Below are 16,351 nucleotides of genomic sequence, written 5' to 3' on the forward strand. Positions count from 1 at the left end.
TCACGTATTTAAAAAGCTATAATCTCCATCAGTAGAAATGGAATTCTTTGCTCGTGATAGGTGCCGCTCAAGAGATATGGCTGACAGAGAGTGTCAATTTAAAACTGAGAAGAGCTGCTGCGTTAAAAACACTGGTGTCATTTGTTAGTAGTAAGTAACCATGGTGCTCTCTTCGATCGACAATTATTACGTCTTCATAATGTCTGGTATATACAATTAAAAGCTTAGCCCATTTTAGTAAATTTACGATTAAAAATATATTATTAGAGCAATTGTCAGTAATTATTAAATTTAAAAAAAGTAGTATTAAGAAGATATAAAAATAAAATAATGTTAATAAAAATATTTGCACCACTTTCCGTGCACAAAGAAACGACGTATAATTACTGCGACTCGTCAAATCGCATATACATTCATGAAACAGGAAATGACTGCACAGTATTTACACAGATCAGTACTTTTAATATCAATTATTTTCGTATGTGTGTTACATTTTACACGTTACATTTAAAGAAGTAAAACACGTTAAGTTGTAACAAGATATTAATATACAAGTAATTTAAGGTGTGTCTCTGTCTTATATACACCGTACATATGTGCATATACTAGTGTATGTATGCAAGTATATATATAAATATATATAATACATCGCAGTAATGCTATCAATATTGCGTGGCCATACTTTACTAAAATATTATAATAAAGGAGATAATGTTTTTACTACTAAAATAGATATTTACTCATTCCATTATACATTTTATTTCATTGAATTATTTCTGTAACATTTGTGGCGATTTCTTTAGCGCAAAAATGTTTCATGTTTAAAAATTGTATCAAGATTAATAAATATGTGCTGATGTTACCTACCATCTAAAAAGAAAATCAAGAAGATGAAATAATTTCTTTTAATACTTATAAATATATGATAGTATATGATCGATAGCTTACCGCAGTGAGAAGTCTTGCGTCTACAGTAAGACCCATCGCGGAGAACATATTTTTGCGGTGAAGAATTTGCAAGGAAAACAATTGCAACTGCAACGTCAGATCATAAATTATTTAATAACAAAATTGGAAGATATAAATTTAGATTTATGTATAAAACTTGCATTAGCACACTCATTTAAAAATTGTACAAATTAAATTACATATTTTATTACCTCGCTCTTGATTTCATTATCGCCAGTACTATTAAATACGTCATGAATAGTGGTACCAATTTGCAGAGCCTGATTCTTGCTGGTCTCACAGGCCCACACTATCAACATTATTTTTGTAAAATAATACGGTACGGCCATCGTCAGGAAAACTTCATAAAAATCGTCGTCTACCATGATCGTGAACGTGTCCTTTTGCCAATGCAGTATACGAAAGTAAATATGAAAAGTGATTTCGATGAAAGTCAGAATTATGGTAGCGAGCAGTTGCAAACTGAAAATCATATTCATCATCTGCACTGCGTTACTAATCATCTGATGCTGCTTCTGCAAGGCCTTTAGTTTGATTAGCAAGACTGGACTTCTTTGTTTGTAATGCATCCGATCGAGATGATACACCTCATCATTCATCATGTGGTCCCGTATATGGTCCAGATTATCACTGATTTGCTTGAAACAAGCTTTTAGTACACAAACACAATTCATATACAGCATATCCATGTGAAATATTACCAGAATAACGTATGCTATGAAAATCTTGATTATAATGTGGTTATTTGTCTTGAAATATACCGATATTTTTATAACTAGATATAAGGAACCTAAGATGTCCTTGGCGTGAATTAGTCTGGATAGCTTCTGGTATGACTCCGAAGGAAATTTCCAAGAGATTTCCATTATGGTTTGAAGCAAACGCATTCGTGGACCACTCAAAATGTGCGTAACGATCGCTACAAAACCAGTGAGTATGCAAAAGCAATTACGCTCAAGAGTCCTGGGTACACCCGTCGACTTCGGGATTCCACAAATGTCCAGCACATAGAGACTGCTCAGCAAGCCAATAAGACAAACACACATAACGACGGTCGAAAGAATGTAACGTAGTTTGGAAATCTCGAAGGCCGAAGCGTTGATCTTATACGGAAAAATTCCAAGAATGTAGCAAAAAGTAAATGAGGGATACATCAACGATTTAAAATCCATGGCGTTGAACAATTGCCATCTTTTCCATATTTTGGCATTGACTCGTTCTTGCAACTTCGACAACAAGCTAAACATAATTAGTGGAGAATCATTGAAGAACAGCCTAAGAATTATTAATTATACAGGTGCACTTTAGCACCAAGTAGAACATGATTGAGAGAGCTTTATTCTTGGTACGGCTTTAGAGTTTGTATTTTTACAATAAATGTGTATACCATCATGCACTCTTCATTGTCGATCTATTCGTACCGAATTTAAATTTAAAACTGTAAGAGTGTCAGTTGTATGAGGACACAATAGGTCACTTGTTAGTGGTGAAGCAACCATGGTTACTTCATAGTCTCTTCGATCGACATTTTTTACCATTAGAACCCAGAATATAAAGAAATTATGTATTATTGCTATGACAATATGAATAATACATTGCTATGACAATGCGTGCATACATGAAGCGCAAGACATAGATTGCACGTGGTACTGTACACGTGGATAGTCAATGGCTGTTTCAAGGATCCATTAACAAAAACCAATTGTTTTTAAATTTTACATTTTTATCCAAATAAGATTGATGTCTTTATATCGCAACTCTTCGAGATTTAATTCTATTAGTCTTACAAAGAAATAAACACGAGACTCCTAGAGATATCATTGCCACCTTTGACTAGAGAGGATACGGCCTTAGAGGCGTTCAGGCATAATCCCACGGATGGTAGCTTCGCACCACCGGCCGCTCGACCGAGTGCGTGAACCAAATGTCCGAACCTGCGGTTCCTCTCGTACTGAGCAGGATTACTATCGCAACACACAAATGTACACACATGTTTAATTATAAATATACACACAAATGTTATTTAGGATACAAAAATATTAATATTTATTTTTACTCATACAAAATGTAATTATAAATATTTATTTTCTTAGCCTAATTTAGACTGAATAATTATGAATTACAAATATTTTTGCGTGTTTATTCCAATGCAACAAATTAAACTTTGTGTAAACACGTTGTGTGTGTGTGTGTGTGTGTGTGTGTGTGTGTGTGTGTGTGTGTGTGTGGCGTATAAATATTGTACATGCAAATACTGTATAATTACATTGCATAAATACTGATACCACTGCGAGAATGTACGTAACAAATGTATATTATTACGAACAACTATATTATAATGCAATAACGATGCTATTAGCTAGATTAGAATTAATCGATTTATTCATCTGAATAAAATTCTTAATAGAGAGAGAGAGATACATTATAGTCTACAAACAATTAATTATCCTAAAATGATTAATTCTTTATACTTCAACGATGAATAAAAGGACAAAAAGCTTGAACTTTACCATTGCGACAATGTATTGAACGCATTATGTCCCAACAAAATTTCATTATATTATGTTTAAATAAATAATGTATAGTGCATATATATATATATTTTTTTTAGAAACTGCTTAAAATGTTACCGAAAATTACATTTTTATTATACGTAGATGTTTATTTGTGTGTCTTATACAAATACGTAATCATTTATACTTATATTTTTTCCGTATACACATATAATACTGTTATAAAATATTAGAATTATATAACAGAAGAAACAAATAAGCATCGTATCTGTTGTTTTATTATGACTAGTAAGATATTTTTTTCTTACAAGTTCCCTGATATTGCAAGTCAGTTTTTACTTAGCTTACGGCTATAGCAACCAAGGTTTTTAATTACTTCCTACAATACTGAAGCGATAAATATTCACAAGTCCGCAGACGATTCAAAAAATACACGCAAAAGATTCGTGCACTTTTTTATATTAAAAATTCCAAACTACAAATGTGGATGAATTATCTCATCACCTATGTATAACATTTGAGAAAGTTATTGACATGTTACTTTCGAATTGTCAGATATGAGAGAAACTTTATGATTCGATAATAACAAAGTAATAAAAAAGTACAATTCTGCATAATAGATAGGTACTTGGCGAATATAAGGAAAAAGGCATTCTATAATAACAACGAAAAAAATGGCTAATCATTACACATCTTTGAGCTCGCAGCGCAGAATGTTAAGATATAATTTCAATTTCGCAAGATTGCATTTATCCCTGAATCGTCACATTAATACCGCCATCAATATAACATCAATAAAATAAAAAAGTAACTTTTTCTTTACTCATTTGTACATTATTTAAGTATCAGTCATTACAGAGCAACGATTCATCCGAAAATTAATGTTATGATAATTTTATGATTTTAATATATTAATTATACATATTCTTATACATATAAAAAATTATACATATCAGAAATAAATGTCATATTAAGCTGATTTACTATTTAAATATTAATCTATATAAATTATAACGCAAGAATTTTTAAGATTAAGAAATTAGATTTTATGATTTTTTTAATAATTCCAAATATTTCTTAGATATGCGTGTTTCACGTACACGGTCTGACTGTACACTTAAATAAATAAAACATATCTGTTTCCAATTGATTATTAACACGTATGTGATATAACATTTTCAAGTTCTTCTATACATATATGTATATTTACGTAACATCTCTACAAGCATAAAGTATCACCGGAGACTACTCACAACAATATTCTACTTACAATCATAAAAATAAGTATATTTAAAATATCTCTTCTATGTTCGATCATATATATCTCCTTGTTGACTAAATTACATCTATTACAGATTATCCATCGCAAGAATTCGACATGAACAGAAATTGTATCAAAATTACTAAATACGTGGCAATGCTACCTGCCATCTGAAACAACAATACCATGAAACATAGCTAAACATATCTACACTTATTTAATGAAAGCAAATGATTGATCATTCACCTTAGTGAGGAGCGTTGCGTCCACAGTAAGCCCTTTTACGGAGAACGCATTTTCACAATGCGATATTTGCAAGGAAAATAGCCGCATCTGCAACGTCAGATCAAAGAATTGTTAAATATAGGATTGAGAGACGTGTAGCTATATAAATCTGTTAAATTACTACATTAGAAATAGCATTAGCGTACGCGGCACATTATAATCAGAAAGATATATAAAATATGTCATTAAAGTTGGTAAATACTTTTTATTTACCTCGTATTTTATTTGCTGATTGCTGGTGCTGTTGAACACGTCGTGAACGGTGCTCCTGATTTCCATAGCTCGATTCTTACCGGTTTCACAGGCCCATACTATTAACACAATTTTTACGGAATAATATGTTATAAATGAAATGCAGACCCCGTGAAACATCCGTTTTTCCAGATTGTCCATAGGTATACCGTCATGCATGTGCATTAAATAATAGTACAGGTCGAAAGTGATTTGTAAGAAAGTCATAAGTATCGTTGAAAGAAGGTGCAAACTGAACACCATTTTTAGCGTCTGTACTGCGTCGCTGATTGCCAGATGCTGCTTCTTCAAAGCTATAATCTCCATCAGTAGAAATGGAATTCTTTGCTCGTGATAAGTGCCGCTCAAGAGATATGGCTCACCATTCGTCACGACTTTTCGCAGATTTACCAGATTGTCGTTGATTTGCTTGAAACAAGCTTTTAATATGCAAACACAATTCATATATAGCATATCCATTACGAATTCCAGCGAGGTTACGTAAAATACAAAAAACGTGCGGACGACACCCAAGTGAAACCCGCTAATATATATCGGCACTCTCACGACTATAAAAAGGAATCCAATAATGTCCTTGGCATGGATCAGTCTAGATAAATTCTGATATGATTTTGGAGGTAATTTCAAAGAGAGCTCCAATAAGGTCTGAAGAAAACGCATTCGTGGTCCACTCAAAATGAATGTGGTGATTACTGTGAAACTACCGATAATGTGGCTGAAGTTACGTTTAGATAAACCGAGTTTCCCGTCGCTTTCAATTATGTAATTTTTAGAATTATTCATGTTGTAGATATTTATTGATTCGAGGATGCAATAAACGCAGATAATGATGGTCGATAGAATATAGCGTGGTTTGCAAGTCTTGATGGTCGAAGCGTTGATCTTGTATGGAAATATTCCCAGAATGCGGCAAAACCAGAAGCACGGATACATCAACGACACAAAATCCGTAGCGCGGAATAACTGCCATATTTTTCCTTTTCTTTTTTCTTTGAATCCTTGGAACTTCAATGACGAATTGAACATGTTCGCTTAAGCGGAGAACGACAATGTAAATTGTAGACTATAATTTATAAAATATTAATCACGTTATTAATTCACTTTGATATCAACGTGTTTACAAAAATTTTTTTTTTAAGTGTAACTTTCTGCTGTGTTCTTACGACTAAGCTGAAATAAACTTTTCGCAGTCCATCTACTCCTTACAAGTTTAATTTTAAAACTACTAACAATTATTGCGTCATGTTGCAAAACAGAACTTGGAAATTTTTATGTCATAATGTAACTATTATGACTCTTATCACCTTCGAAGCATACATGAGTTAATGATATACTGCTGTGTCATATTTATAATCTTGCGCATCTAGAACTTGTACAAAACGAATAAGCATTATCAAGATAATTCGCAATTTTTTATTATATATATTTGTATTAGATATATGAAAGTTATAGTAGATTCATCTTATTCTGATATAAAGTCAGAAATAGAAAGGCAAATTTGTTACTTTACACAAATGTTGCTGTTAGACTCACGGTAAGATATTTTCCAGTCGGATGATTATTAGCAATGCACTTACTTTCCGCTGCTTTGCGATATTTTATGAATATATATGCTATATAGTGCTTTAATTAAATTAAATGCTTTTCATATTTTAATTTCATTTACATTATTTTTTATTAAAATTAGATATGTATAGTAACTATGCTTAAAGCAGATTAAATGATTAATTTAAGAACTGTGATTCGATATTTGTATAAAGAAAATTAGAATGTATGTAGAAAATAAAAAATAGGTTTCAAAATTGTGTCATAAAGATATCAAACATTCTATACACGCAGATAAAATATGAATTTTTAAAGCAAAATGTCGGAGAAGGGGAAACTAAAATATTTTGGAGAATTACTTGTTCACGCGTATATTGTGCAGTCGATTATCTGTTTCATGTTTGAATAATTGATGGGTCGCGTCAATTACACATTATTATTCTACGCGTTGTGTCTCGAGAATACAGTTATCCATCGAAGGACACCATGACTATATTTAATCGTTACTTAACGTCTAACAAAATATCCCTTTAGCCTTGTCTCACTCGATGCAACAATTGTTCGCAGTTAGAACTTAAATTCACTGAATATAATTAAGACATGCAATCTAGTTCACGTATTTAATGAAAAAAATAAAAGTAAGAGATTACATTTGCAGAAGAAGTTGTCGCAATCATAGTAACGTTATAGTGCATGGACAATATAATTAATAACTTTTACTTTTAAGTCTACGATTGAGACATTTATATCATGACTTCTCTGCTGATCAAGTTTAACTTATACAGGATAATTGTGAATTGCAAATGTTTTTGCGTGTTGATTACGCTAATGAGCTGACATACTAATACTCAAATATTAATCTATATAAATTATAACGCAAGAATAATTAAGAAGATTAGATTTTTAGATTTTGTGATATATTTAATAATTCCAAAGTGATATTTCTCAGATGCATATATTACATATAACTGTCCGACTACAAAATTTACACTTAAATAAATAAAACACATCAGCTGTTTGCAACTGATTATTAACATTATGTGATATAACATTTTCAAGTTTTTCTATACATATATTTATATTTACGTAACATCTCTATAAGTAACCATAAAGCATCACGGTAGACTCTACTCACAACGATATTCTACTTACAATGATAAAAATAAGTATATTTAAAATATCTCTTCTATGTTCGATCATATATATCTCCTTGTTGACTAAATTACATCTATTACAGATTATCCATCGCAAGAATTCGACATGAACAGAAATTGTATCAAAATTACTAAATACGTGGCAATGCTACCTGCCATCTAAAACAACAATACCATAAAACATAGCTAAACAAATCTACACTTATTTAATGAAAGCAAATGATTGATCACTCACCGCAGTGAGGAGCGTTGCGTCCACAGTAAGCCCCTTTGCGGAGAACGCATTTTCACAATGAGATATTTGCAAGGAAAATAGCTGCATCTGCAACGTCAGATCAAAGAATTGTTAAATATAGGATTGAGAGACGTGTAACTATAAATCTGTTAAATTACTACATTAGAAATCGCATTAGCATACGCGGCACATAATTAGAAAAATATATAAAATACGCTACTAAAGTTATAATTTTTTAAAATCTACCTCGTATTTTATTTGCTTATTGCTGGTGCTATTGAACACGTCGTGAACGGTGCTCTTAATTTCCATAGCTCGATTCTTACCGGTTTCACAGGCCCATACTATTAACATCATTTTTACAGAATAATATATTAAATCTGTAATACAAGCACTGAAAAACCTCTGTTTTTGCAGATTGCTCATAGGGATACCTCCTTGTGTGTGCATTAAATAATAGTACAAGTCGAAGGTGATTTGTAAGAAAGTCATAAGTATCGTAGAAAGAAGGTGCAAACTGAACACCATTTTTAGCGTCTGTATTGCGTTGTTGATTGCTAGATGCTGCCTTTTCAAACTTATGATGTCCATCAGTAGAAATGGAATTCTTTGCTCGTGATAGGTCCCGCTCAAGCAATATGGCTCACCATTTGTCACGAGTTCTCGCAGATTCGCCAGATTGTCGTTGATTTGCTTGAAACAAGCTTTTAATATGCAAACACAATTCATATATAGCATATCCATTATGAATACCAGCGAGCCTATGTATAATAGAAGAAACGTGCGTAAGACACTCAGCTGCAACCTGCTACAATATGTCGTCACTTCCACGACTACATAGAAGAATCCAATAATGTCCTTGGCATGGATCAATCTAGATAAATTCTGATATGATTTCGGAGGTAATTTCAAAGAGAGGTCCAGTAAGGTCTGAAGAAACCGCATTCGTGGTCCACTCAAAATGAATGTGGTGACTACTGTGAAACCACCGATAATGTGGAAGAAGTCACGATCAAGTAATCTGGGTGTATCAATGCCTTTGAATGCAACATTTTTCGAAACATTGATGTCATAGAGAAGTTTGAATTCGAGAGTGCAAAAAACGCAGATAATGATGGTCGATAGGATATAGCGTGGTTCGCAAGTCCTGATGGTCGAAGCGTTGATCTTGTATGGAAATATTCCCAGAATGCGACAAAACGAGAAGCAAGGATACATCAACGACACAAAATCCGTAGTGCAGAATAGCTGCCATATTTTTCCTTTTCTTTTTCCTTTGAATCCTTGGAACTTCGATGACAAATTGAACATGTTCGCGTAAGCGGAGAACGACAATGTAAATTGTGGACTATAATTAAATTATAAAATATTAATCACGTTATTAATTCACTTTGGTATCAACGTGTTTAAAAGAATTTCTCTTTCAAGCGTGATTCTATTTCTGTTTCCACGGCGAATTTGTAAACCGACATAAACTTCTCGCAGTCTACATTAGACAGGTTTAACGTTAGAACTACTAACAATTATTGCGTCGTGTAGCAAAACAATGTTCAGGAAATTGTAAGTTATAATGTAACTACCTATTGCTTTTTTTCTTATCACTTTTGGAGCACGCAGAAGTTAATGATATATTGCTGTGTCATGTAACTCATAATCTTGCGCATCTAGAATTTGTACAAAACGAAGAAGCATTATCAAGATATTTCGCAATTTTTCATTATATATATTTGTATTGGAGGTACATGAAAGTCATAGTAGATACATCTCATGCTGATGTAAAGTCAGAAATTGAAAGTCAAATTTTTTATTTTACATAAATGTTGCTGTTAGACTCATGGTAAGATATTTTTCAATCGGATGATTATTAGCACTTACTTTCCGCTTATTTGCGATATTTTGTGAATATATATGCTATATATACTACTTTAATTAAATTAAATGCTTTTCATATTCTTATTTCTTTTACATTATTTCTTATTGAAATTAGATATGTATAGTAACTATGCTTAAAGCAGATTAAATGATTAATTTAAGAACTGTGATTCGATATTTGTATAAAGAAAGCTAGAATGTATGTAGAAAATAAAAAATAGATTTCAAAATTGTGTCATAAAGATAAAACATCATCAATCATTCTGTACACGCAGATAAAATATGAATTTTTAAAGCAAAAAGTCGAAGAAGGGGAAACTAGAATATCTTGGAGAATTACTTGTCCACGTGGATATTGTGCAGTTGATATTATCTGTATTTCATGTTTGCATATATAATTTGATGGATCGCGTCAATTACACATCATTATTCTACGCGTTGTATCTCGAGAATACAGTTACCCATAGAAGAACACTATATACTATTTAATCGTTACTAAACGTCTAACAAAATATCCCTTTAGCCTTGTCTCACTCGATGCAGCAATTGTTCGCAGTTTTGAACTCGCTGAATATAAATAGGACATGCAATCTAGTTCACGTATTTAATGAGAAAAATAAAAGTAAGAGATTATATTTGGAGAGAAAGTTGTCGCAATCATATTGATGTTATAATGCACGGACAATATAATTAATAATTTTTAATCTACGAGTGAGACATTTATATCATGACACACCGCTGATCAAGTTTAACTTTTATACAGAATAATTGTGAATAGCAAATGTTTTCGCGTGTTGATTACACTAATGAGCTAGCATACTAATATTTAAATATTAATCTGTATAAATTATAATGCAAGAGTAATTAAGAAATTAGATTTTGTGATATATTTAATAATTCCAAAGTGATATATCTCAAATATGCATATATTATGTATATATTGTGTGTCTGACTACAAATAAATAAACAAAACGTATCAGCTGTTTGCAACTGATTATTATATATAACACTATATGATATAAGATTTTTATATTTCTCTGTACATATATGTACATATATGCAATATCTCTATAAGTATAATGCACTACGAGAGACTCTACTCACAACGATATTTTACTGACAGTGATAAAAAAAAGTTTATTTAAAATATTTTTTCCATGTTCGATCATGTGTGTTTTTTCCTAGATCGAATCCATTGCAGATTTTCCATCGCAAGAACTCGACATAAATAGGAATTGTATCAAGATTAATATATACGTGGTAATGTTACCTACTATCTAAAAAAAGAAATATTACAAAATAAAGCTAAATATGTCTACATTTATTATTTTATTTAATGAAAACAAAAGATTCATCACTCACCGCAGTGAGAAGCGTAGCATCAACAGTAAGCCCCTTTGCGGAGAACCTATTTTCACAATGCGATAGTTGCAAAGAAAATAACTGCAACTACAACGTTATATTAAAAAATTGTTTAATATAAGTTTAAAAAACTAATTATAATTATTATAAATTAGATATATTACTATATTGAAAATTGCATTAGCATGCGTGGGACATAGCAAAATATATAAAATATGCCACTAAAGTTGTAAATTGTTTAAATCTACCTCGTATTTTATTTGCTCATTGCTGGCACTATTGAACACTTCGTGAACGGTGGTGCTGATTTCCATAGCTTGATTCTTGCCAGTTTCGCAGGCCCACACTATCAACACCAATTTTATAAAGTAATATGTTACAGCCGTAATACAGATGTTGTAATATATCTGTATTTCTTCTTTGCTCAAAGGCTCAACCCCATGTAGTTTCATTAAATAATAGTACAGGTCGAAAGTGATTTCAGTGAAAGTCATAAGTATCGTTGAAAGAAGGTGTAAACTGAAGACCATTTTTAGCATCTGTACTGCGTCGTTGATTGCCAGATGACGCTTTTTTAAAGCTATAATCTCCATCAGTAGAAATGGAATTCTTTGCTTGTGATAGGTGCCGCTCAAGAGATATGGCTCACCATTCGTCACGATTTTTCGCAGATTCACCAAATTGTCGTTGATTTGCTTGAAACAAGCTTTTAGTATGCAAACACAATTCATATATAGCATATCCATTTGTAACACCAGCATAGTTATGTATATCACAAGAGAATTGCGCAAGACATTAGGATCCAAACTGATATCTATCCACAATGTTACGACTAAAAAGAAGAATCCAATAATGTCCTTGGCATGGATCAGTCTAGATAAGTTCTGATATGATTTCGGAGGTAATTTCAAAGAGAGCTCCAGTATGGTTTGAAGTAAACGCATTCGTGGTCCACTCAAAATGAACGTGGTGAGTACTATGAAACCACCGACAATGTAGAAGAAGTTAAAATCAAGTATCTCAGGTATCTCAACGTTTTCAACTACATAATTTTTAGAACTATTGACGTCAGAGAGATTTATTAATTCGAGGATGCAAAAAACGCAGATAATGATGGTCGATAGAATATAGCGCGGTTTACAAGTCTTGATGGTCGAAGCGTTGATCTTGTATGGAAATATTCCCAGAATGCGGCAAAACCAGAAGCACGGATACATCAACGACACAAAATCCGTAGCGCGGAATAACTGCCATATTTTTCCTTTTCTTTTTTCTTTGAATCCTTGGAACTTCAATGACGAATTGAACATGTTCGCTTAAGCGGAGAACGACAATGTAAATTGTAGACTATAATTTATAAAATATTAATTATGTTATCAATGCACTTTGATATCAACGTGTTTACAAGAATTTCTTTTCTAAGTGTAACTTTCTGCTGTGTTCTTACGACTAAGCTGAAATAAACTTTTCGCAGTCCATCTACTCCTTACGAGTTTAATTTTAAAACTACTAACAATTATTGCGTCATGTTGCAAAACAGAACTTGGAAATTTTTATGTCATAATGTAACTATTATGGCTCTTATCACCTTCGAAGCATACATGAGTTAATGATATATAATAACTGTCACATAATTCATAGTCTTGCGCATCTAAAACTTGTACAAGACGAATAAACATTATCAAGATATTTCGCAATTTTGCATTAGATACATTATATAGGTATATGAAAAGTTATAGCTGATACATCTCGTGCTAATATACATATATTCAAAAACAAAAATGCAAATTTTTATTTTTTACAAAAGAATGTTGGGCTTACGGTAAGATTTTTTTCCGATCTGCTATGATTATTAGCACTGCACCTACTTTCTGCTGCTTCGCGATATTTTGTTAATATGCCATATAATGTTTTAGTTGAATTAAATGGTTTTTATATTTTTATTTTTTTCTATTATTTTTTATTGAAATTCAATATGTAACTATGTTTAACGCAGATAAAGCTATTAATTTATGAATATTTGTATGAAAAAAATTTAAATGTATGTAGAAAATAAAAAAAAACAGATTATTAAATTGTGTCATAAAAATATCAAGTATTCTGCACACGCAGTAAAGATATGGATTTTTAAAACAAAAATTCGAAGAAAAAGAAACTAGCATATCTTGGAGAATTACTCGTTTACATGAATATTTTGCAGTCGATATTATCTGTTTCATGTTTGCATACTTGATTTTATGGGTCGCAACATCATTATTCTATACGTTGTATCTGGAGTGTACAGTTGTTCATCGAAGAATATCATGGTTACTTGACACCTAACAAAATATCCCCTTAGCCTCTCCTCGCTCGATGCACTAATTTGTGTAATTGTGTTCGCAGTTTTGAACTTGAATTTGCTGAGTATAAATAGGACGAACAATCTAGTTCACGTATTCGACTAGGAAAAACATAGGTATAAAAGATTATACAGACCAACAAAAATTTCTTTGTTAAGTAACGCTAATCAGAGTATGTGTTTCTTATAATTTTCGGTCAGAAGAAACAATGCCGCTGTTCAAATTGCTCTATTATGTCAGGTTTTAAAGTTATTTTGAATTTTGAGATGAGAAATCAGCAATTTAGAAGCTAGGAAATGATATATAATAAATCATAAACCGTCAATAAAATAATAAAAATATATTTATGAAATATTGCAGCAATGCACTATTAACTTTGCCTGTTCATACTCTACTAAAATATTCTAATAAGAAAGATAATATCTTTACTACTAAAATAGATATTTACACAATCGACTGTACCCTCTTTATTTCACTGAATTATTTCTATAACATTTGTGGCGATTTCTTTAGCGCAAAAATGTGACATATTTAAAAATTGTATCAATATTAATAAATACGTGCTGATATTACCCACCATCTAAAAACAAAATTAAGAAAATGAATTAATTTCCTTTAATATTTATAAACATATAATCGATAACTTACCGCAGTGAGAAGCTTCGCGTCTACAGTGAGACCCATCGCGGAATAGTATATTGTGCAATAAGTGCTGGAAGATGAAAATTCACGGGTGCGGAGTTGACGCACGAGCCGAAGGCGAGTGCGGTCACCGCACACGGGAATTTTCAACTTCACGCACGTGTTGCACACCCTATTTTATGTTGCAAGTGCGTGGAAAGTGGTAAATCCCGCACGCGTCGCGTGCGGAATGTGTCACTTTCCATGCACGTGTGACATAAAATATATTTTTGCGATGAAGAACTTGCAAGGAAAACAATTGCAACTGCAAAGTCATCATATCGTAAATTAATTAATAACAAAATTGGAGGATACAAATTTAGATCATAAATTTAGATTTAATGTATAAAACTTGCATTAGCAACATTATTTAGAAAATGTACAAATTAAATTATATATTTTATTACCTCGTTTTTTATTTCATTATCGCCAATGCTGTTAAATACGTCGTGAATAGTGGTGCCAATCTGCAAAGCCTGATTCTTGGTGGACTCACAGGCCCACACTATCAACATTATTTTTATAAAATAATACGGTACGTACGTCATCAAGAACACTTTATAGATACTATCATCTACATTGATCATGGAAATGCCCTTTTGCCAATACAATAAATGAAAGTAAAGATGAAAAGTGATTTCGATGAAAGTCAGAATTATGGTAGCAAGCAGTTGCAAACTGAAAATCATATTCATTATCTGCACTGCGTTACTAATCATTTGATGCTGTTTTTTCAAGGCCTTTAGTTTGATTAACAAGAATGAACTTCTTTGCTTGCAATGCATCCAGCTAAGATGATACACCTCATCGTTCGTCATGTAGTCCTGTAGGTGCTCCAGATTATCACTGATTTGCTTGAAACAAGCTTTTAGTGTACAAACACAATTCATATACAGCATATCTATGTGAAATATCATCAGAATAACGTATGTTAAGAAAATCTTGAATACAATATGGAAATTCATCATGAAATACATCGGTACTACTATAATAAGTAGTAGAAAGGAGCCTAAGATGTCCTTGGCGTGAATTAGTCTGGATAGCTTTTGGTATGACTCCGGAGGCAATTTCCAAGAGATTTCCATTATGGTTTGGAGTAAACGCATTCGTGGACCACTCAAAATGTACGTGACGACCGCTATAAAACCACTGAGTATGTAATAGCAATTACGCTCAAGAGTCCTGGGTACACCTTTCGACTTCGGGATTCCACAAATGTCCATCAAATAGAGACTGCTCAGTAAGCCAATAAAACAAACACACATAACGACGGTCGAAAGAATGTAACGTGGTTTAGAAATCTCGAAAATCGAAGCATTGATCTTATACGGGAATATTCCAAGAATGTAGCAAAATGTAAATGAGGGATACATCAACGATTCGAAATCCGTGGCGTGGAACAATCGCCACCTTTTCCACATTTTGGCATTGGCTCGTCCTTGTAACTTCGACGACAAGCTGAACAGAATTAGTGGAGTGTCGTTGAAGACTAACAATTTTAAAAATTATTAATTACTTTATAAATGCACTCTATCATCTAGTAAATCATGATTGAGAGAGCTTCAGTCTTTTTATGCCATTAAAGTTTGTCTTTTTATAACAAATATGTGTACCAATATGAACTCTTCAGTGTCGATCTATTCGTACCAAGTTTGAATTTAAAACTGCGAGAGTGTCAAGTGGTAAGGACTCAATGGGTCACTTGTTAGTCGTGAAGTAACCATGGTCTCTTCGATCGACATTTGTTATTGTTCGGACGCAGAATATAAAGAAATTATGTATAATTGCTATGACAATATGGATTATGAGTACACGAAGCACAAGACAGATTGCCGTCGACGTGGATAGTCAATGGCTGTTTCAAGGATCCATTAATAAAGATT

At 32.3% G+C, this 16,351-nt stretch overlaps 5 protein-coding genes across 5 annotated transcripts in view; 1 reads left to right on the forward strand and 4 right to left on the reverse strand.

The window, feature by feature from the left end:
• LOC139773410 (uncharacterized) overlaps nt 1–16,351 on the forward strand; it is a 511,404-nt gene that overhangs the window by 299,745 nt on the left and 195,308 nt on the right. The gene's annotated exons all lie outside the window — the stretch shown is intronic.
• LOC139773405 (uncharacterized) lies at nt 763–2,607 on the reverse strand. Its single transcript, XM_071707840.1, has 3 exons — nt 1,161–2,607; nt 949–1,035; nt 763–870 (listed from the first exon to the last, which is right to left on the reverse strand). Exons 1-3 carry the CDS (start codon nt 2,214–2,216, stop codon nt 763–765), a joined length of 1,251 nt encoding a protein of 416 aa, XP_071563941.1. The 5' UTR covers nt 2,217–2,607.
• Nucleotides 7,721–9,681, reverse strand: LOC139773445 (uncharacterized). Its single transcript, XM_071707878.1, has 2 exons — nt 8,461–9,681; nt 7,721–8,301 (listed from the first exon to the last, which is right to left on the reverse strand). Exons 1-2 carry the CDS (start codon nt 9,523–9,525, stop codon nt 8,182–8,184), a joined length of 1,185 nt encoding a protein of 394 aa, XP_071563979.1. The 5' UTR covers nt 9,526–9,681; the 3' UTR covers nt 7,721–8,181.
• LOC139773448 (uncharacterized) lies at nt 11,264–12,907 on the reverse strand. The gene is made up of 3 exons (XM_071707880.1): nt 11,697–12,907; nt 11,449–11,535; nt 11,264–11,363 (listed from the first exon to the last, which is right to left on the reverse strand). Exons 1-3 carry the CDS (start codon nt 12,756–12,758, stop codon nt 11,268–11,270), a joined length of 1,245 nt encoding a protein of 414 aa, XP_071563981.1. The 5' UTR covers nt 12,759–12,907; the 3' UTR covers nt 11,264–11,267.
• On the reverse strand, nt 13,589–16,192 carry LOC139773424 (uncharacterized). The gene is made up of 5 exons (XM_071707858.1): nt 16,171–16,192; nt 14,876–15,957; nt 14,699–14,733; nt 14,436–14,487; nt 13,589–14,367 (listed from the first exon to the last, which is right to left on the reverse strand). Exons 1-5 carry the CDS (start codon nt 16,190–16,192, stop codon nt 14,260–14,262), a joined length of 1,299 nt encoding a protein of 432 aa, XP_071563959.1. The 3' UTR covers nt 13,589–14,259.

This window comes from Temnothorax nylanderi, unplaced genomic scaffold (genome assembly GCF_030848795.1).
Source record: "Temnothorax nylanderi isolate EJ_2023f unplaced genomic scaffold, tnyl_v1.0 TNYL_tig0061_pilon, whole genome shotgun sequence".
NCBI classification, from domain to species: domain Eukaryota; kingdom Metazoa; phylum Arthropoda; class Insecta; order Hymenoptera; family Formicidae; genus Temnothorax; species Temnothorax nylanderi.